Raw genomic sequence first — 23,153 nt, 5'->3', positions numbered from 1 at the left:
CTCATTTTGCATAAGGAGAGCTACAATGGTGCAAGCCCCTGATTCTGCAGCCTGTTTATATCCCTGTTTTTCATGGCACAGATACGGGGAACATTCGTAGGGAACCAAGCTGTAGTTTAACCCAGGAGCAGCTCAGCTCCATACAGATGTTCGCACACTCCCACCCTGGTGGGATGGGACAGAAAATCTGATAAAGGTAAAACTTGTGCGCTGAGATAAAGACAGTTTAATAGGACAGAAAATAAAGAGAAAATAATGATAATAATAATGATAAAAGAATATACAAAACAAGAGATGCACAATGCAATTGCTCATCACCTGCTGACAGATGTCCAGCCAGTTCCCAAACAGCAGCTGCCCCCTCCCAGCCAATTCTCCCAGTTTTATTGCTCCGCATGATGCCATATGGTACGGAATATCCCTTTGGCCAGTCTGGGTCAGCTGACTTATCCCCTCCCAGCTATTCATGCCCCACCAGCCTCCCCACTGGCAGGACAGTACAAGAAGCTAAAAAGTCCTTGACTTAGTGTAAGCATTGCTCAGAAACAATCAGTTTGCTCTCTTAAATCCAAAACATGGCATCATACCAGCTACTATTAGCTCTCTCCCAGATGAAGCTAGAACAGAAATGAAGGATATGGATTAAATTGTCTTATATATAGTTGCAATTTCAGAATTTCAAATGAATAACTACACTTAGAGCATTCTTAGTATTATATGCCCATTTCTATTGCCAAATTTTATTAAAAATTATATTAAACATTAAGCTCTTTCTAGTTATATTATTGCATCTAAGTGTGAGCTTTATCTTCCAATCATATAGTATTTCTATATTCTCTAGGAAAGTAAAAATGATTTTATTTTGCAAAGGGAGAAAAACTGCTGTTAAGTAAGAAAAAAATGAGCTTTTCTATAGTGTGTAAGTCTTCAAAAGTTACAGATACAGATTTAGGATATCCTGATATCCTAAACCTCCCCTGGCGCACCCTGAGGCCATTTCCCCTTGTCCTGTCACCAGTGAGAAGAGACCACCCCCACTCTCACTGCAATCACCTTTCAGGTATTTGAAGAGAGCAATAAGGTCTCCCCTCAGCCTCCTCTTCCCAAGACTAAACAGCCCCAGTTCCTTTAGTCTCTCCTCATAGGGCATATTCTCCAAGCCCTTCACAAGCCTTGTTGCCCTTCTTTGGACCTGCTCCCGCATCTCCATGTCCTTTCTGTATTGAGGTGCCCAAAACTGAACACAGTACTCGAGGTGGGGCCTCACCAGCGCCATGTACAGGGGCAAGATGACTTCCCTAGTCCTGCTCACCACACCATTCCTGATCCAAGCCAGGATGCCACTGGCCTTCTTGGCCACCTGGGCACACTGCTGGCTCATATTCAGCCAACTGTCCATCAGCACACCAAGGTCCCTTTCTGTCAGGCAGCTTTCCAGCCACTCCTCCCCAAGCCTGTAGGGTTGCCTGGGGTTTTTGTGTGAGAAACCTTAAGTACATATTAAACATCAATCAGATGTTTAAGGTCCATTAATGAATGCTTTGTATTGAATAAATAAAAAGTGTCAGCTTAATGGCTTTCCAAAGTTAGGTCACACTGTATCAGGGGGCTATCAATATTTCCAGACAGGGATTGGCATCTCCTAACACCAGGAGAAAACGCTGCCCTCCGTATCATGGTGCAGTATGGATCTGCACAGAAGTGAATAGGTATGACTGTATGTGCTTCAGTGGGCAGAAACAGGTGCCTCTGCTCTCAAAGAGATCCAGAAGCTGTTGGCAACCATCTATAGACAAAATCTTGCTGAGCCACAAGACATGTGGTCCAGATGATGCAGTATAAAACCAAAATAACTATGTTTTTCAACAAAAGCTATTTATACAAGTATTAAGCAGAATATGTTTATATGTAGAATATATTGGAATACCTTGTGAAGCTTAACTCCTCTTCTCAAACATGGACTGGATAACAGAAATGAAAGTTTTGTTATATCTCCAACATCTCCAACAGTCAACTGTTAGAAAAATAAATTTTAAAAAATTGCAAAAGATTAATAATTATTGGGGTTTTTTTCGTCTTTAAGAATAAAAACTTCAGAGAAAATATGGCTCAGGTTCAAACACCTGCCCAGAAACTGCCATTAACTTCATATGCGCATTACAGAATTAGTATTTTTCCAGGCTCATGGTAAAGGTACACAGCTTCTAAACAGTGAAAACAGATTAGATGAGGTTTGAGAAATAAAAAGTAAACGAAGTACGAAATAACTTCTTTAATAAGTACCTTACTGTTAAGGACTACTAGCCTAATGCAAGTCAGGGAGGTTTTTCATGCCAAAGTTGTCATTTGCTGAATAAGAGAATTCTGTAAGTCATATGCATCAGCCCACATGCAAGAACTTCTTCAACTGCTGTTTAATAAGATATGGAGGTGTAAACATTAACTCTAGCAAACAAAAAAAGAATCAGTACACGGAACTTCATTCATAAGCTGCAAGTCTTAGTTTACTATAACCCTTCAGTAAAATGTGTGTGAAAGAAAGAAGAAACCAACCAAAAATGGATTATCGTTCAGATTCTCAACTTTCTGTGCAGGAGATTTCCCTTTGTTTCCAAATACAACAACTTGAATAACAGGCGTATCTTCTGGTACGTGCACACAGTGTACCCGCATTTGCCATCGTCCTCTGCTTTTAGTATTAATTTGTTTTGTAAGAGATGTCACAGACATTTCTGTATTGGAAACAAACATATATTCAGAGCCCATATCTGAATTATAAGACAGTATGAACCACAACATAAAATTATTTTGCCTACTATGACTGGGTCTGGCACAGACAAGTTAGGCAGCAAAGTCACATTACTCATTCTAGCTCTATAAAGGTGCGTAAAACCAGGGAAGTTGCTTCATGCCCATCTTCCCTGCTTTGTACATGCTGCCGGCACCTACAACTACTCACCAAAGTTCTGAGAGTATACACCAACTTTTGAAAGGCTAGACTATGCATTACCATCTCCTCCAGCAGGAGCAAGAACTAGAAGCAGTGGGTCACTGCTGATCCACTGATGGTGGGTCATTCCCACCGTTTTCATCCCAAGCATAATTTCCCCCTCCTCCTTTTCTTAAAGAAGGCATAATTCACCTTGGATCAGGCCCCAGCCGCTCACCATTGAGGTACCAGTGTTTGGTTTTGCCTACGCTGTAGATGAGTAGCCATGAAGTAGCCATGTGCTGGCTTCATTCTCCTTTGTCATGCAATAGCAATTCACACAAATAAAGAGCATTTCTGCTGGTATTTACCTTTGAGAGGAATTACCACTTCCACAAAATCTTTCTTAGAGCGTTTATTGATCCAGTCATTATGAATAAAGACATGTGAAGAAAAAGGGTAGCTGACTTCTTTTATTACAATTTTTTCTAAGAACCACTCATCTGGATGAAAATAAATAGAACATTATTAATTTAAACTTTTTAAGTAACAAAATATTTTTGGTGTGCAGTTGTAAGTTTCTATCTTTGCAAAATCAATGCAATGTTTTCTTTTGTCTGACTTCCTAAGGAAATGTGACTTCGGAAAATATTGTGACTGTGCATGTACATTTCTGTCTGTTCTCCTACTCTACTATATTTGATACAGTGAACAATTCATAAAGAAAATTTATCTAGACCTAGTGAAAAAATAAATGCAGTGATAGATTTGATCTATCAATACCTCAAAGGATGGAAAAGCTTCTGCGAGATCTCTACACAAAAGGTCCCATATACAAAATTGTATTACAAATATTCCAAAGGAAAACAGTATATCAGGATTTCTACCACATAAGCCATCAAAAAATCCACTCAACACTACTTCCTCTATGGCAAGGATCTGTGCAATCTAATAAGCCACAAACATAGCTGAAGGTTTTTTCTTGAAGGAGGCTAGTTAAGTGATTCTCTGGAAACAAGGCTCAGACCTTTGAGTTTTGATAAACTTGGTTATACTCCAAGTTTTGGTGAAGTTAATGAAAGTCTGATCATTCATTTGATTGTTACCACGTACGAATGAGAATGAGAAGTAGTCCCCTAATCAGTTTTTATATGCACATCTTTATGTTCAATATACAGAGCCATCTTACAGTCTTGTTTCTTGACAAGAGACGAACAAGAGACTCAGTTTATCATGCACTGAAGATGTCTTGTCTCCAGTATCAACATTATCTGCACAATTGGCAAATCTGTAAAAGCTTTGTTCTCTTGCCTCTAAACACTGTTGGGCCAAAATTTTAGCCAAAGGATTGAACGAAATATCAATTTATGATGATCCGTACTGTTACTGTTTAAGAGCTGAACAATTTTCTTTAACACCAAGAGCTTCTGTTGAGCCAGAGGGAGGACACGAATAATATCCTGCAGGCAGTGTAGCCTTTTTATCTGCCACTCAACCTCACATATACAGAATCCCTTAAAAAAGAATATGTTTCTAATGGGTTAGAAGAAAAAAAGTAGGAGGCCAGAACAACTTTTCTTCTGTGTTACAGTTCCAAACTTGGTAACTGATTCTCTTTCCTTATCTTAACTGAGAATCATTTCAAATTAAAAAAACATTCTCTTTTAAAAATGAAAATGTCCATTATACAAAAATGGAAAGAAAAAATGTTAACAATTGCAAAAGCATCAAGTCATATTGCTTTTTGAAAAACAAAGACTTAGCTGACAGTAATCACAAATGCATAGTAACTTTTAAAGAGTACGGTTTCACAAATAATTCTACCATTTTACAGTGGCACTACATTTGCTAGGAATGTTTCACACTTGTTAGTGAAGCTAGATACTTGAGAAGTACAGTCCAACAGAAAAAAATGAACATCCAAAAGTTGAGAGCAATTTCAAATTTAAAAAGAAATGTGAATTTTAATCTCAAATTTATTACTTTACTTAAGTGGGAAAAAAAAACACTGACCTTTTTTTTGACTCTTAAATCCAACAAGAACTTGCTTCAACTTGCCAAGGTATACTGCTTTGATTTTGAAAACATCCACCTGAATTGTGAAAATAATTTAAATTATATTTTAGTTAAAATTAAATTAAAGTTAATTTAAATTAATTAAAGTTAAAATGTTGTTGAATATTTAACAATTTAGCTTTGTGCATCTGGACATTGTTCTGTATCTCAGTGGAGGTAAATTTATCTCATTCTCGCTATTCCATTGTCTTATAGTTCATAGTTAAACAGTAAAGGTGATAACTGATATTTTCTTTTCCAATGAATATTATGAATATCAAAAACTGCTGTACATAATAGGAAGTAATTTTACAACTAATGGATATCAATAAAGTGCTCATGTCTTGTATGTTCATAGACTAAAATAACCAAATCACAATATCTACTTGTGTTAAACACTACTTTGAATGAGAACCTAATTCTCAACGAAACTTGCAGGTATCTAATTATTCCAAAAACCTGAAGCAATTTCATTTTCCCTAAAAATATGTTAACTGAGTGGAAAGGAGGTGGGTAAATGAGAATCAAATAAATAGCATCTGGGAAGATTTCAACCACTGTGCTACTGGAGTAAGGATTTTTTGTAGAAACCATTTATATGATAGATGTTTCTCTCTTCCATGATGAACAGACGTGATGAAATCTTCCCATTTTCCCTTTAGCAAATATTTCCAATGATTTTATTATTTGTTTAAGACAAACAAACAAAAAATTATTTCAAATCTGAACACAATGGGGGTCTACTAAAGTGTCAGGTAGATATTCCCTTTCAATCTGAAACAGATATTTCTGTTTAATCTGAAATTTGTCCTAGCTACTTTATGCCTACAACTACTTGAGGAATGACTCTTCTAGGAAAAGCTCCTTAACCTTCAAAATGCAAGGATATATTTAAAAGCAAGAAGCATGAGGGAAAAAAATGGAAACATGAAAGATAAAATACTGCTTGGAATATAGATATTACTATTCAGGAAAGTTAATCAAGAGAAGTTTGTGGTCTAAGGGCAGGATATTCTACAAAAATTCTATCAGCTCTATCAGGTATATTTAAAGAACAATATCTCCATAGCCTTAAAAGTTTGGAGTATTAAAGAAGAAATTTCAGAGTATATTCAGTTCAACTCAAAATTACTTCATCAACCTAATTGCTTTACTATTGTCTAATGCTGATTATGCTTAATACATTACCTATGAAAATTACATCTTAATTAATAGAGAAAATTATACCTACATAGAATGCAAAAGTTAGTGAAGTATTTTTGATACTTTGTACATAAAAATTTCTACACCAATGTAAGAAATAACAAAAAGATACTTGCAGATTCAGTTATGTTTTTCCTTATTGTTTTACCTGCCCTCTAGCAAAAGTAATCAGACTGTTTCTTGAGTTAAGCCATCGTTTCCCCGAGTCAGTCCTTTCTCCTTGAATACGCAGATAAGCCTCACCAGTGGCATCTGCTTTCTTCAAGTCTCCCGTGTGCAAATTGACTGAATATTCCACAACTTCAGAAAAAAATGAATTTACAAAAAAAGTCATCGTGAGAAAATCCTGCTTGTCTACTTGCATAACACCAATGTTATCTAATAATCCCTGGTACAAATAATTGCAAATTGCATCTGAATCCCATTCAGCTCCACAGCACAAGTAGCACAGATCTCTTTCTTGGTAATGCTCTAACCAAAACACATTCCTACAGAGTAACTCCCTTTTTGGCAATTCACAGAATACACTTTTGTTTTACTTAGACATCACTTCCAGAAAATCAGTGCTAGTGGCTGCTGTTTGGGGCAAAGGGTCTCAAAAATAATTGCTCCCCCTCCTTAAAAAAGTAAATCCGTAAAAATATTTAGGTTTTGGAAAGGGTAAATTCTGTTCTCTATGACAATTCACTCATATTTCTTTGTTCCTTCTCTCTTGAGTGTGCAATGTCATAGAGACATAGAGTAGCTCGGGTTGGAAGGAACCTTAAATATCATCCAGTTCCAACTCCCCTACCATGGGTAGGGTTGCCACCCATTCAGCCAGGCTGCCCACAGTCCCATCCAACCTGGCCTTGAACACTTCCAAGGACAGGGTTTCCACATCTTCTCTGGGCAAACTGTTCCAATATTTTCTTCTTTAAATGAAACTAGAGCTTAGCATTTACAAAATGGTTAAAAAGAAAGCTGGGATTTGATCATCTTAAGCTTTAAACTCATGTAATTGCCTTCCAGTGACTGAACACTCACTAGTAAGACCATAACACTATCAGAACGAACATGGAGTTAAAAACAAGTTAATAATGAATAATGAATTAAAAATTCTTTCAAGATCAACTTCAACATGTAAGTAGAGTTCATAATGGGCGTAAGAAACAAGGAAACATTTAAACAGAAGCAGGTCACAATGTTATTCATGTTTTTTTGCAGCAACATAGCAAGGATGTAAGGAAAAAAAAAAGTTGTTTTTTTGTTTGCTTGTGGTGTAGTGTTTAACACTTCCTCTTATTTACATTACAATAATAAATGTGTGGTCATTGGTATACTGCCAGTGCTGTTGCTGTCGGTATCTAACTTTGGTAGCTATGTGAGTTATATTTGACTACTCCAAACTATTTGGCCCCAGCTGTAATTGTTTTCAACACTGACACTGTGTAGCAGACCTCAACAATGCCCAGACTGTGACAGCAGTATGTCGCAGAAACTCTTCCAGCCTCACTCTGTTACTTGCCCATACCTGGGACCTACATGGTTGCCCAACATCTGCTTTCCCAGGAAATGTGTGTGCACAAAGAAAAGAAATAGTGCTATAGGCAGGACCATTTTCAGTCTCACAACTCATAATTCTAGCCAGAAAGCACTGAAACATTATTCAAGTCAAGTCTAAAATACATCACAGGATACACAAACATCTCTGTATAAATCTTGGAAAATTCTGATATTTTCACTACAGTTTGCTTCTTGAACCAAATTTACTCCAAGACAGAAATGGCCCTATTTAACCAAACTACAGCCTTTAAAAAGATATAATTAGGAGAAATTTCTGGTAGGTTTGAGAGTGATTGTTAAGATCCCAGAAGCTAAGGCTGTCATTTATTTTCATGCGTAGGTGATAAGAAAACAGAGAGAAAAAAATATGTGTTCTGAGGATATTTATTTTTAAGGTTTTCTTACAGCTCTTTTCACAAGTTGGTGCTATTCGTATTGAGTGTTATAATCAAAAGGCCCGAATTCAGATATTGTGACATCTTATATAGCTATTTACATCTAAAATAAAAAGGTCACATCACTGGAATGAGAGTGCTTTTGCTTACTGGGTGGTTTTGCATACTGATTGAAAAATGAATATCTAAAATGATTCATTAAATAATATGGGCTGCATCAGTCTGCTAATAAAGGTGCGTTCCTTGCACTATACTGAAATGTTTTTGTTTCTTTTCATCTTTGTACTATGTGGGGATGACAACTGAGAAAATGAGTTTTCTGAAAAGTAATTTTATTTCACTACATCATTATATTTACTTCAGGGACTTCCCTTGGGATTTTTTTCTTTAAATGTCTAAACCATGGTATGAGAAAGTGCTTGTAATTGATGACATCACTCATGTTTGATGATAAGTAGTAGACCAAGAGTTTTCCTAAACTGACACTTTAGTTTATCTCATGTTTTACTTCAAGGCAGGTAAATATGCATTTTCAGATGAATGACAACATAGCTGAAATAAAATGAGTGCAGGCACATAGAGTTGCTCTCAATGGAAATCCAGATATTTGAAAGTATGTGTGCTGTCCAGGTGACTTTTTGGCATTTTTACTTTTTAGGGGAGCAAGAATACAAAGGTAAGACAGAGTTATTCATCTAGACTGGTGGCTCACCTGTCTACTGTATACTGCTCGTATGAGCAGATCCACTGAAGTCAAAAGGCTGCTTGTGTGAATAAGAGCTTGGACCACATACCTGACCACTCATGTAGAGTTGATCAGAAATTATAAGGCTTGCAATGACTTTTACTGCTTTGGTCTATGATAATTATTATACTTAATAATGGTCTCAACTCTAATCACGCAGCTAGTTACTTCATAATATCTGGATTCAAATGAGATACATACTGAAAAGTAGAAACATCCAATGTTTTTGCTGAGTCAGAATTTCCTTGTGAACCTGCTGAATCTGTTAATGCATAATTCAAAGCTCACTGTAGTTACAGCAAATATTTCCCATTAATTTTCAAAGATTTTGAATCAGAGGAAGAACTCCTGCTATGTAAGCGAAACAAAAATATACAAAGCAACCCTTATGAATGAAAATTTTGGGACCATTCTCACAATCAAATAAACCATATTCCTCTAGCAACAATAATCTACTAAAATAAGATGTTCTGTTTAAGTTTTACACCCTTGGCCTCTGCCAATATATATATATATATATATAAATCCTATTTGTAAAAGCTCTGTTTCAGATGTAAGCCAACATAGCTGAGACGTGAAAGTGATCACCTAGCGCTCAGGAAAAAGGAGGAAAAAAAAAACGATCATGAATTAGAGATAGGTCAGAAGCTGTTGCTTTGAATTTGTGTGGGTTTTTTTTTTATTGTTTGTTTTTGTTTAATTTTCTAAGAAACAATATTTATTCAAGGGTTATTTATATCAAAATTCAGTAACGCTTGCCCAATGGAAAATCAATATCCTCTCAGAGTGAAGAGCTTAAATGACAAAATCATATCCTGTCCTAATATCAGAAGTACAGTTAAACCTTTTCCACCATTAAGTTCTTAGCTTTGCAATGAAATCAAGTGATGCAGGTAATACACTACGGCTGAGAAGGTAGAAGTCGACCATCATATGAATCCTTTTTCTCCTGTTATAGGTCTAAAGATCTTTTCTCATAGTGCTTTCCTCTGCAGATTAGCAAGCTCTTCACCAAAATATAGTAATGTGAATGTGAAAGGGGCAGGGTAAGGTGTTGTATTTCAGAGGTGTTGGAGATCTCTGACAGGGACATTTTTTTATAGATTTCTGCAAAAATTCTGCTGCACAAAATAGTACAATAAATAGAAAATGTCAATATGGGGAACGAGTATTCCAGAGGTTATTGCGAGATGAATTCCCAGATGAAACAGTTGTGAGTTTAAAGTGATATTAGGCAATTAAAAATCAAAGATAATTTAGCAGACAGGGATTTTTTTAACGTTTATTTTGTACTATGCAAAATAAACAAACAAATTGAGGCCTAATCCTGATAATTTATTACATAGGAAATCGCAAAAACTTAAAATCATCCTTCTGGTGAAATTAAAGGCTGGGAACAAGATAAAGATCCACAGTTGCTACAGCCACACAATTAATTTGCTCAAGACAGTGGAGCAAATCATCTTGTACAGGTTGAATATCAGATTTTAGGAATCTAGTCAAAGGTACAAGGTTCACCTATCTTACTCAAAACTGTGTGGTAAGAGATGACTGCGTTAGCCGGAATAGGAATCAGCCAAATTAAGCAGAATAATATGATTCACGTCACCAGATCAATGTCCAAACCAGACTGATCCATGCTAGGCTGGTGCTATGCTTGAGTTAACAAGCCTTAACAAATAAGCCTAATAAAAACATATTAGCTGGAATGTTTCTGAACTACTTTCATTTTGGAAATTAACATAGGTCTTACTAATACTTCTGAGGTAATCATTTGATAAACATAAGCTACTGGACTTAACTGTGTCTAGAAGAATTAAGTAGCAAGTAGCAAACTAATTCTTATCCATACCTGAATATATCATATTACACTACTACAAGACAATGACCTACTGTGATTAACAAAGCAGAGGAAAAGTTATCCTTTATCTATAAAATGTAAAAATTTAAAGCTGGAAAATTTTTTTAATAAGGATGCATATATTTGTTAAAACATATCAACATACATTAAGCTCTTAAACTCTTCATGCTCTTATGTTAACAGGCTTGGTGTGGGGGTTGGAATTTGGGTTTATGTTGTGAAAAAAAATACACTGTTTACATCACAGAAGTCTGAAGTGAGCCAGAAGAACCCAGATCATAACTGGTGTTAAAAACATTCTCAGAAAGACTGGTAACACTCATTTTCAATAGTTACTTTGCAAATCACATATTGCAAAATTCTAACTTCAGATAACATTGAGGTTGTGGTATATATCACGGTATAACTTCTGATACATGTCTTCAACTGCAGTCACTAAAAATGAGAATTTAAAAATCATCAAGAAATGATCTAGAAAGCTTCAAGAAATGCAGAAGCTAAGAACCAGAAACTCTAAAATTTCAATAGCAACTGAAAACATTGCTTTCAAAAGTTATACAATTTAAATATGTAATGACTTTGTTTCAGCATGTTAAAATGCATGTTAATGCCCTTCACAGAATTGTCAAAGAATTTATAAGGAAAATAAAAAATCAGTGCCTTTTATTCTGAAAGCCACAAAAATACATGAGTAATAATTTGGACTGTGATACTGATAGAGTAAAATTACATTTATAAATACTAGGATAGTATGTGAAAGTAAAGAAAACAGCTAAAGTAGTTCCTTTTGTGAGACTAGGTAATATCCAGAAGGCAAATTCAGCTCTGAGATAATGCCACACAATCTAATAGAATTATGCAAAAGAATAATTTGATCTTGGTTATTTAATATAATTGTACCTACAGAGCTAGGTGTAGGGTGATCTAGGGCACTCACTTCTAAGAAAAAGTATTTTTACAGATGGAAGAAAAAGCAATTTCAGAGAATCAATTTTAAATTTTGTTTGTTTGTTAGTCTGTTGCTCTTGTTTTTTACATTATTAAGAATGTATCCAATTACAGTTGATAACTCTGGTTTATTGGGCATAAAGCCAGCCTTATGTCCTGTTGGGTGAGGTTGGTATGGAGGATGCACTGACAGAATGTATGAGTTGCTCACATTCTCCAAAAGAGGTACAGGACTATTTTTTGAAAGGGCTTGTAGATTCAGGAAAAAACTGGGACCCTGGGAGTGACCACTGCTTTTAAAGAAGGAATTATGATTTTCCTGAAGATCATAAAGGAACACAGACACATATTTTTGCCTTGCTAAATCCCATAGGGTCACTTAGTTTAGAAGAGAAGTAGTTACACCAATGTAGCCTTTGTTACAATCAAGCTCACATAACTAATGAAAGGTACTATTTATTTTAATTATTTTAACTTTTACTTTGCTCCCTATAGAGTTATCTACTTGTTTGATTTGTCTGGAGATAGCAGTGATTGATATCTTTCAACACTGTTCTTTTGTCTTTATTTAAATCTATATTACCAGGAAATTTATTAAAGACTCCAAAAAGCAGCATTTCTCTTGAAGCGACAATGAGTGCAAACACCTAAAACTGAAATGCTTTTGCCTCCCATAAGAAAACTAGAATACAAGGAAGAAGCTGAAATTTAGAAATTTTAGACTGAATTAGTGTTGGATCCACAAAGAATAAAAAGGATATTAACGCCTTTGACCTGCAGATTTCTCATACAGTACATCTTTAAATATCACAAATGTCATTATTTCATCTGTGGGCATATATTTGAGTTTCAAAAGGACAGCCCACAGAGTCAAAATGAGTTACATCTGGAAGTAAGAACATTATATTTCCCTTAGTTAGGTCTCTACAAAATGGTTTATGTGAAACTTTCTAGGTTAGCAGATATTACACAAGTATGGCATAATTTGGGGCAGCACCTATGCATGCATCTTCTTCCTAGAAATTTTCCAAGGAAGCTGTCTCAACCTTCTTATTTTCCCTCAAATGAATTGCTCTATTAATCAGGATAATGCTCTTGGACACCATCTCTATTTGTTTCTTAGCATAACTAAGACTTTGTAGGACATATCCTAGAATTTTTATTTTGGTTTGAATTTCTAGACCTTTAATACCTAGTTTAACGTTTAGCAATTTCAAATTCTGAAAATAAATACCAGTAGAGGTAATTATCAACAGAGAGGTAATAGAGATTTTTAACAAGCTCTAGAGTATATATTTAGCATTATATATCCTGCATATACTACATGCAACATCCAATGTTGTTTTGAACCTGATGGATCAAAAACCTAAAATCATAAGATTTTTTCAGTAAATGATTACAAGGCTACTAATCGCTTAAAGTTACAAAAACCCACATAAAACCATATATTTAAAAGGTCCTCATTGTTTAATTTGTTCAGGTTTCAATTTTAAATGGGATAAAATAGTCAGGAAAATCCCTCCAGAGAACAGTGTGCAAAAGTTCACATGGAATAATTCATTCCTTTTTCTGGGCAGCTTCCATCTTTTTCTATTAGTTTCTGCTGAAGCAGAATACTCTTTGTACTATAGCCTCTGGCAATAAACCTCTTAGCTGTCACCAAAAGCTCCAATACATGATCTTTACTATCCCCATCAATCCTCTTTATTCTAATGAGCTGGATAGATGGAAAGTCTGTTCTTAAATAGCTAGTGATCAAGTCATCAGCATGCAATTGTTGTTTGCCATATTCCTGGGGGACTGGGAGTTATCACTTTATTATATTTCTGTCATCATCATACACACAATTCACACGTGTTACTAGCAGCAAAGTGCAACTTAATCTATTTTGCTGGAATAACACTTGCTCTACTATAAATTTCTCATCAATATCAATAAAACACTACTGCAATTGAAATTCTTGGCTATCCCTTTGCTAACTGATTGTAACATATTTTTTAAATTCTGTCTCTGTTTTGTAGGGGGTCTTTGCATTTCTTTCTTCCTTAAAACACTGACTACTTTTCTAGGTCACACACATTTCTTTGTGAATAGGAAGATTCAGGTGATATTGCACTAGATAATATTTTGTACATGTCTTCAGCTGACACAGCATTAATTTGAAGATATAGCAAGTAATCATGAGCTAAAACTGAAAAACTACCTCACACGAAAGAAGTCGTATTCTACATTTGGTATCAGCAGTTACAACATATGTCATAATCTTAATAGCAGTGATTTCTTTTGTGATAAATGCATGCACAAAACATCATATTTCTTAATATCCAATTCTTGTGGAAATCCTCACACAGTGTTTCAGGCCCAGAAGAGATATTGGTATTCCAGCGACACCAATCCTGACCCCAGTAACAAAAACAGACTTAGCTTACCAGGCAAAGGCTCCTGATCTGCATAGAGAGCTGGCAGTTCCACACATTTGTCTTCATTAGGGTTGAACAAGCAGTCAAAAGCTAAATACATCTCTTCCTTTGTGCCTGTGTGCTTCATATGCAGTAAATCTAAGCGCCATGGCTGTTTTAGCTTGCTATGTGGGCCAGTTACCTGAACTTTATACAGTGAGCCAATATCTGCCAGTTCATCCTATGTAAGAAAAAGAGAAGATGAATGGATCTCTTTCCAGTTGTGCCAGAGCAAACATAGTTGACAGCTGCATGCAACAGCTGAACAAATTTTAACAGGTGAAGAATTGGAGCAGGTTTATAACAATTATTATTTTTCCCCATTCTAATCATATTCTTTCCTTTGTTCTCATTACAAATAATTCCAGCTTCAAACTATTTTTTTATACTTAGCATAGGTTCTTTAGCTGAGGAAAACTTCCCAGGCACTACTCATTTTGGATCCTGTTTATAACCTAACCTAGTGTGCTTAGTTTCTCTTCCATTAAAGAAAAGAAGAAAATTTAAAAAAAAAAAAAAAAGCCAATTGTTTATATAGTGTAATGATTAACTCTTCTTTACATGATCAGCAGGAATAAGAACCATGAAGTTTCTTTATTCACAACACCAAGGCTGCTTTCTGATGAAACCCAGGATCAAAAGAAACATATTTTCTTTCACTCTTTGGGCTTTATGCCAGGACTCTCCATCCCTATTTTCCTGATTTGCCCTTGCTACCTTCTTCCGCTGTTCCAGCAATCAATCCTTAAGAAACCTCTTCCAGGATATGGCTTCACGGACACATTTCCGTAATGTAAAGCTGGCTTAGAAACTTCCACAGCTTTGTCTGCCCACTTCCCCTTGTTCACTCAGTCCTGCCATACAGCCATTTTTACAGATGAAGGAGGAACTGCTCAAGGTTAAATTAAAGCTAATGAACTAGCTGAGGATAAAGCATCCAGTATTCTCATAGGGATCAATAATTTCCTCAAAACCCCAAAGGCCAACAAGAAAAGAACAAGTAATTGTTGTGATTCCCTTGAATATTTTCCTAGTTTTCAGCACCTCATGATTTCCTAAGACAGAGGAGGTGTCTGAAGCATGTACCTTCAGGTCAGTTCCAAATTCTGCTGTACTGGTCATTCAGAGAGAGAGCAAAATTGGAAAAGCATAAAAGTACCACAGCATTGATACTGAGCAAGGAACTGTAGTTGTAAAGAGGGAAGCAAGGGCAGTGTGAGTAGAAGCAGGCCACCTTTCAATAAAGTAAAATTCATTCATTCATCCAGTTAAAAGCTTCTCAATATTTCAATTGATAAGTAATTGATAAGTAACTGGAGAAACTAAAAACAAAGATCTGAATAAAGAAGTAAACTTTTGGAGCAAAAGGAGCTAATCAAGAGGAAAAAGAAAGTGATAATGACAAGCAGAAATAAAAGAAGGAAACAGTGCAAGAAAACACAATTATCCTGCAAAAACATAGTGGCAGAGATGAATAAATTAAATTAAAGAGAAAATCAACTCTGTAAGTTTCTTCTCATTTATATTTCTTCCTTTTCCATCATCTGCCCACAAATCTCTACAGTATCCCACAGATTGTATGTTTACAAATTACTTGCTTTTCTGAGATCAACAAGAACTGTAAATCATAACCTGCAGTCTGGTATATATTGTGATATGCACCTAGGGACTAATTTGCTCACTTAAACATTCTCAGAATGAAACCCTGGGAGAAGGTTCACTCCTGCTCATTCAAAAGCTGTTGCTTAAGTGATAGTCTTACTGCCTTCAAAGGAAAACAATGATAATCCATGCCAAACTACACAGAGAACTTAAAAATCAATTTAGTAGGTTAAAGAAACAATTCATCATCTCAGAATTAAAACGGTTATCAGGTACATGATTCTTAGATTTTTTTTTTCAAATAGATAAAGATTGAAGTACTTTGATTTGAATTGCTTTTCCTGTAACTTGAAGTGGCAACTTCTTATGATTCTGGTTGCCGAAGAAGATGAGAGAAAGGTGTAATGGATCCTCTTCATTGCTCCAGTCAGATCCTGTGATGTCCATTATCCAGAGACCAGATGACTGCATGATGACTTTAGGCAGTTTAGGACAAGAAATCAATCTTCTACCTTTAAAAATGATCAAAGAGAAAGAGGAAAGATGACAGTATGACAGACTGGCATAATATAACAGGACCACAGCCTTTACAATGCACAAAGCAAGCTCTATTTGCAGGTTATGTTGTATCTATGGCAACAGTTCACTAAGAATAACACATCAATACTTTTATTATTTTTTTTGCCAAGAATTTAACAGCTTAATGTTCCTTCTGTGTTTAAATTTTAGTTTCATGGGTATTTTCTTGATAAAATGTTATTTTTCTTGTCAAGTTTGGAAGAAATTACTAAGAGAACTTTTAGTCATCTTTAAGAGCTCTAATCAACTGTTCTTAAAATAAAAATCAATGTTACTAAAACCAATTCATCATTTAGAAGCACCAGACACCTGTAACCTGTAGACATCTAATGTAAAATTAATAATAATGAACTTCACCTGACACTATACCATATTTAGCTATATTATATGGTATAACCACGTGAGACTGACATATAGTAAACATGCAAAAATATTTGCCAGATCCTCAATAAATCAATATGACCTTCTCCTTCCCTTTTTCTCCATTAATTGCCACTACCTTTCATTTCCATTTGGATTTGCACAACTTGTGGCGTAGTAGACGTGGAATGAGTATAAACTGAGCACAGCAGAATGGTACTACTTCTTTGCACAATGGAATAATACCACAGGTGACTAAAAAAATCTATTAAGATTGACTAATGTAACTTTTCTTTGGATTTCAAATTAGATCCTAACCAACCTGAAAAGTAGTGCATAAAACTTAAGCTATTTAACTCCACAAGGCATTCATCTCATACTCTTTACCTGCTTTAAATCTTTGGCTGTAATGTGATTAATTTTAATTTAGATTGTGAGAGTTTGATACACAACAGAGTTACAGGATGAAATTTTATTAACTTTGACATTACCAGATATGGTATTGTTATAATAACAAAATCAAACTGAAAATTCACATTTTCAATTTAAAAAATCACTTTAGAGACCTGCAGCCAAATTCAAAAGATACAGAAAGCCAGGACAAGTTACAGAAGAGCTTACCAACTGTAAATATCTCACAAACTGTCTCACATAATCCCAGATGAGAATCAAGCCAGTTCCAGCACGGAAAGACCCACTCTTTGTCTGAGTCTTGTGATTCCCTGACTGTTATCATCTTGAGGTACATCCCAGCCCCGTATCCTTGCCCATCATGTCCTATGATCACTTTTTGCAAATGACTCAGAGAAACGGCTTCCACCAAAAAGGAATCCACCTGCAAAAAAAAAAATTGGAAATACTTAATAAAATAACTTGGGACTTGAATGTGCTTGAACTTGAGGGAAATCAGCCTGGATTCAGCTGAGGTTATAAGCTTGTCACTTTTGTTGGGGGGTTATTTTGGGGTTGTTGTGGGGTTTTTTTGGTAACATTTGACATAACATCTCCCCTCTGAATCTAAGCAAGCAAACACTAATTATATCTAACCTCAAACCCCACATTCATAAGTAACGATGTATTGTAACCTCATCTGATCTTTGGAAAATACATATTTTGTCAATCAGTTCACATTTAAAATACATATACATCAACTTTCTGGCAGGCTAAAAGTTATGACAAGATTTTGGTTATAATCAAATTATTTTCAGGGCACTTCCAGTATCAAAAATGCAATGTATAAATTTAGATTACGTTATCTTGCATTCCAATATCTTATTTAGTAAATTAGCTTTCCTCCTCAGATCATTGCCGCTGTTTTGTTTTTAGGCCCAACTCCCTGCCCTTTCCCCCTTCCCCATTTCCCGGGGCATGGGTCCGTGGGTCCCCTCACCCCATTAGTCACGGAACTGGGCTGAACCAGCCTATAAACCGTTGACAACAGATTATTTAGATTTTACTTATGTTAATAGTCCTAAAGAAAATTTAATCTAAACAGTGTGTTCACAGCAAGATAGCTTTCTAACTTCTCTAATAGTCAGAAAAGGTTGTCTTTTTGTTTTTTTTCGTTTTGTTTTTCGTACAAAATGAAAATTGCAGTAACAGAAAACTGAAAGATTAAGCAAGAGAATGTGAAGAAAGTTGAGTAAAAGGCCAGAAATAGGAATTGAAGCAGAATAGAGAAAACAGAGTAAGAAAAAGGGCATCAGGGGATGAAAAACAGGGGTGGGATAAATGTGAAACAAGCCAGGTTTTCTCTGCATGGCCCAGCTTAGGGTCAGATGGACTTGACTGTAGCTTCTAATGTCAGCAAGGTTATGAATAACTGGAGTTTAAACAACAATATCTAGAATTATAATTAACACCATCATCCCAATAAATATTGACTTAATAACAGGAACTTACTAAAACAGATGACAAGGCAATTAAGAAGAAGATCATTGCAAACTGATCTCTAAAAAAATGTAGTACTTTCAAAAGTTTTCTGTGTTGCCTGCACTACTCTTAAAATAAAAATATTGGAGAAGTAGCTTTTCAGTTACTAACATTAAAATTACCTTTGCATGACAAAAATACCAATTTTGTTGTTAACAATAGTCAAGACTTGACAATGAGATTGTAAGTAGAAACCATTAAATTTTTTAATTAATACATTTTAGGAAATAAATCTGAGAACGAAGGAAAATAATATAACTGCTGTAGAGTGCTATTTCTGCATATAGGCATAGCCTATAGGGAAAAATTATTTTTAGAAATTCTCTCAGTTCGTACTAAATCCAGTTTTTCCTCACCCTATGAAATCATTCCACAAAAATCTAAGACTCTCTAGAAGCAAAATTTTTATGTGCATTCTCTTCTTTTCTCTTCTCCAAAGTCACTGAATAAACATTAAGTTAGTGTTTAATGTGGGGCTGAGGTTACAGAAACAGCACTGAATTTGTAAGTCCCACACCAATTTCTTTAACTAATTTTTTATCCATAATTTTTAATTCTTTGCTGCTCATGCTGTCCTAAATTTGGAATAGAAGAACTAAGAGGTTCTTCTTTCAATTGAAGAGAGATGAATTTGAAGGGTCCATTATCTGGTGAATGCAGAATTGGTTGGATGGTCAAAGCTAGAGAATATTATCAACAGCTCTACATCCAGGTGGAGGCTGGTCATGAGTGGTGTCACTCAAGAGTCTGTCTTGGGACAGGTGCTTTTTAATATCTTTATCAATGATGTGGACAGTGGGATCAAGTGCACCCTCAGCAAGTTTGTGGACGATGCCAAGCTGAGCAGCAGTTGATACAATTGAAGGAAGGGATGCTATCCAGAGGGACCTGGACAAGCTAGAGAAGTGTTCCCACATGAATGTAATGAGGTTCAACAAGGCCAAGGTGTTGCAGCTGGGTCAGGGCAATCCCAGATACGTGTACAGACTGGGAGAACTCACTGAAAGTAGCCCTGCAAAGAAGAATTTAGAAGTCTTGTCAGAGTAAAAGGTCAACATGAACCTGCAGTGTTCACTTACAGACCAGTAGGCTGACTGCATTCTGGTCTACGTCAAAAAAGGGGGGGGGGGGGGGGAAGGAGCAGCAGCAGGGAGAGTTAAGTGATTGTCTCCTACTCTGCCCTCTTGAGGCCCCACGTGGAGTACTTAGTTCAGGCCTGGGGCCCCCAGCACAAGAAGACTGGAGTTGTAGCAGATGATCAAAGGGCTGAAGCAGCTCTTCTATGAAGAAAGGCTGAAGGAACAGGGCTTGTTCAGCCTGGAGAAGAGAAGGCTCCAGGGAGACCTCATTGCAGCCTTCCTTTATTTAAAGGGAGATGATAAATAGGAGGGAGTCTAACTTGAGCAGGCATTAAGGGATGCAGTGGAGTCAGTGGTAGGTCCTGCACATGTAAGACAGTATTTTTGTGCCCTTACCGTATTCCTTTGGAATTTTCTTTCTGTTGTTAAAGGTGTATGAAGATTCCTTATACCTGTGTCACCTCGTTTGCCGTAAAGAGTGATATAAACATTTGCAAAGGTTTCTGCACCCCAGCGGTCACCAGTATGTACAGAGACAACATACTTATGGACTGTACAAAAAAAAAAAAAAAAAAAAAAAAGTGTGAATAAGACACTTGACTTACAATAGTGAACTTAAAGGAAAAAGTCAACATATATTAATCAGCAAGACTACTGTTTGTTGTCATTTCTGCAACTGCCAAAAAATCTCCTATACGGTGATTAAAATGGGTTACTCTTTGTGAACATCATCTCTTCAAGCAAAGCGTAATGAAGTCTTTCTGTTAACTTCCTTAGAAATTCATTGAAGTTGGATTCAGGCAACTTAGACTTTAGCAACTTAGTTAATAAAAAAAACCTTAATATCCAGACAAATTCTATCTAAGTCTTGGAAAATAAGAAGTCATCTGAGTTTTTTTACTGTTAAACACTGCATAATCTTTGCTGCAATTAATAATCATCACAGGTCAAAGAATAAACCACTATGTAAAGTTTATGCAAATTAGGTAGCAGAGACTGATGTATCATAGCCTCTGGATGCACGACATGACATATAAGTACAAAAATTTACCAAATGCACATATTAATGTAAGGTGCATGACAGCAACAGTAAAACTTTTTTGCCTCTGTAGTGCTCCTGTATAAACACATTTTCTTCTTTCAATTGATACAGTTAGAATGGATTTTCTTCTGAGAAATATCACTGAGTTGCAGATGTTTCATATTTAAATAAAGAGAATAACCAAAATTTTTCAAATGTCATTTTTAACATACTGTCCTGCTGAGCTAACATTCCACTAACTTAATGCCAGAGAGTTTCTTTTAAGGTTGTGAATAGGTTTGAGATATTCAGGGACTAGAATTTCTGGAACTTCAGTTTTGGAAGGCAGTCATGTCTCATATTACTTTTATCTCATGTGTAACTTCCAACTTTTCTGAGCAAATGCAGTGCCTCTGCAGGCCTTCACACTCCACGAGCACTTCTGAATATTCTCTGAAACTCTCAGCATGTCAGAAAAAACGCCTTAGGGAAAAACAAATGCAAAACTTTTTTGTACAATACAATTCTTCCCGTTAGTAACTGAAGCTATTATGAACCAAGTAATTCAACAGTAAATCTACAACAGATAGTTTCCATAGCTTTGAACGTGTGCTTTACCTTTAAAAAGTATAATGATTTTCTTCAGTTTTGCACACAGAATCACGCAGAAGATTTAGCAACTGTGAAGCCCAATTTGCCACTTAACTGGAAAATTAAGATTTCTTAAATGGTCAACATTTTTGCAGTGTACATATGAAGACTGTTGCCATAGATCCAGTGAAGATATCAAATGCCCAACAAATGCTATATTCTGTATGTGACATTTATTTCTTTTCAAGAGGTTAGTTTGCATTGTTCATATCTGCTCAGTGTTTTCACCTGGTAAAGTTTTCTGGTCCTCACTGACTATAGGGAATTCTTTCACCAGCTCCTTGTCTTCTCTGCTAAGAGACAGCCAGCAGTTGCAGTCAAAGTTCAGCTCTTGTTTTGTATGTAGCTCTTCTAAGTGGAAAGACTTCAAGTACCAGCCCTCAAAGCCTGGCACATCATCACAGCTGACCCGAATCTTATATACCTCTCCCACATCTCCAGTCTCAACCTGCAAAAAATATCAAGAGGAAGAGTGTACTGTCAGGACTGCTTCACTCACAGCAATTTTCTCAGCAGTGTAGAATCCTTTAACTTAACATCAGCCAATGGAGAAACTGAGTCAGAGGGTAGGATGACTGTAATAAGGGAATCTCTCTTCCATGGATGAGACTGCCTCCTTTATTTTACTCTGTTTGCTTTTCAGTAATGTATAATATTTAAACATTATGGTGAGTTGAGATTAAAATTAGTATCATGTGTGCATTCAAGCTCATAAGACAAAGGTAACATGTTAAGATATGACCCTACTGGATAAGGAGAGCGTTAACTTACAATTAAAGTTTCTAATATCAGAAGTCACATTAGATATTAAAATTAATGATAATTACCAGAAGCTGAGAAAATTTTAACTGAATTCTCATTTGCAAAACGAATGGATTTAAAACCTGAAATTATTTTATAACCACTTCTGAGGAAAAGAGGGATATTTCTGCATAAACTCAGATCATGAATCATGCAGAAATAAACCTGTAGAACAGCACAGCCAGTCTTCCTATACAACCTATGGGAAAACCAATATCTGGTTGCTGACTGCGCTTCTGTGAGATCTGGTTAAATCATCCAAAATAGCTCTATGGGAATTGGGATGAGCAAATTGTATCTAATGATCTAACGATCTGCATGACATTAACTGCTGTACAGTAAGACTTTTTAGCCCCAGGAAGAAGAGTGCTGCAGCCTTTCACCAGGCAACTGCAAGAAAGACATGGTAGGAAATGAATTTCAAGTAAAACAAAAGACAGAACTATTCTAAAAAGACACACACAAAAAAAAAAAAAAAGGATCAAAACTGAAATTGTGGCCTTGCTCTTCCTTTCTACTGCATTTTATTCTCCCAGACCAGTTACAAGCTAAGCTTTAGTGACTGTTGCCAGGAAATAAGTCCTTTATGCATTCAGTAGAATTTATGCATCACAGTAGAATTATGGAGTTGGTCTTAAGCAATCATGTTCTGGAACCACCAGCAGACTGATTCCTAAGACATCCTAACCCTAACCCTAACCCTAATCGCGGAGCTCCTAACAGCTTAATTAATTCTGCTTCTCAGCATAGCTCTGCTCTTGACAGTTCTTCACCGCTGACCCACCTTAAAGCTAGTTCATCTGTCTTTGGTCAGTGAAGACATACATGTAAGGAAATATTAGTTACATTATCCTTATTAGGGAAGAACAATTAAAAGCCATGGTTTTGTCATTCTAGGAGAGCATTGGCCACCCTCATTAATAAATGTTATGAATAGAAAAAAATGGTAAAACAGCAGTGTATGAAGAGGAACGGTTAATTAAAAAGA

The 23,153-nt window shown here is 35.9% G+C and overlaps 1 protein-coding gene across 8 annotated transcripts in view; it reads right to left on the bottom strand.

The window, feature by feature from the left end:
- LOC110394957 (lipoxygenase homology domain-containing protein 1) overlaps positions 1 to 23,153 on the bottom strand; it is a 207,494-nt gene that overhangs the window by 54,307 nt on the left and 130,034 nt on the right. For all 8 annotated transcript variants that reach the window (XM_021389041.1, XM_021389040.1, XM_021389039.1 and 5 more), the window contains 10 exons: positions 21,593 to 21,812; positions 20,089 to 20,243; positions 17,303 to 17,516; positions 16,064 to 16,254; positions 14,111 to 14,321; positions 6,336 to 6,487; positions 4,943 to 5,021; positions 3,301 to 3,432; positions 2,554 to 2,732; positions 1,928 to 2,014 (listed from right to left, as the gene is read on the bottom strand). In XM_021389041.1, the coding sequence (XP_021244716.1) occupies positions 1,928 to 2,014; positions 2,554 to 2,732; positions 3,301 to 3,432; positions 4,943 to 5,021; positions 6,336 to 6,487; positions 14,111 to 14,321; positions 16,064 to 16,254; positions 17,303 to 17,516; positions 20,089 to 20,243; positions 21,593 to 21,812 (1,620 nt within the window). The remainder of the gene's footprint in view (positions 1 to 1,927; positions 2,015 to 2,553; positions 2,733 to 3,300; positions 3,433 to 4,942; positions 5,022 to 6,335; positions 6,488 to 14,110; positions 14,322 to 16,063; positions 16,255 to 17,302; positions 17,517 to 20,088; positions 20,244 to 21,592; positions 21,813 to 23,153) is intronic.

Source organism: Numida meleagris, chromosome 2 (assembly GCF_002078875.1).
Source record: "Numida meleagris isolate 19003 breed g44 Domestic line chromosome 2, NumMel1.0, whole genome shotgun sequence".
In the NCBI taxonomy this organism is placed as follows: Eukaryota; Metazoa; Chordata; class Aves; order Galliformes; family Numididae; genus Numida; species Numida meleagris.
Note: the sequence above shows the minus strand (reverse complement) of the source record. Positions and strands in the feature narration are given on the sequence as shown.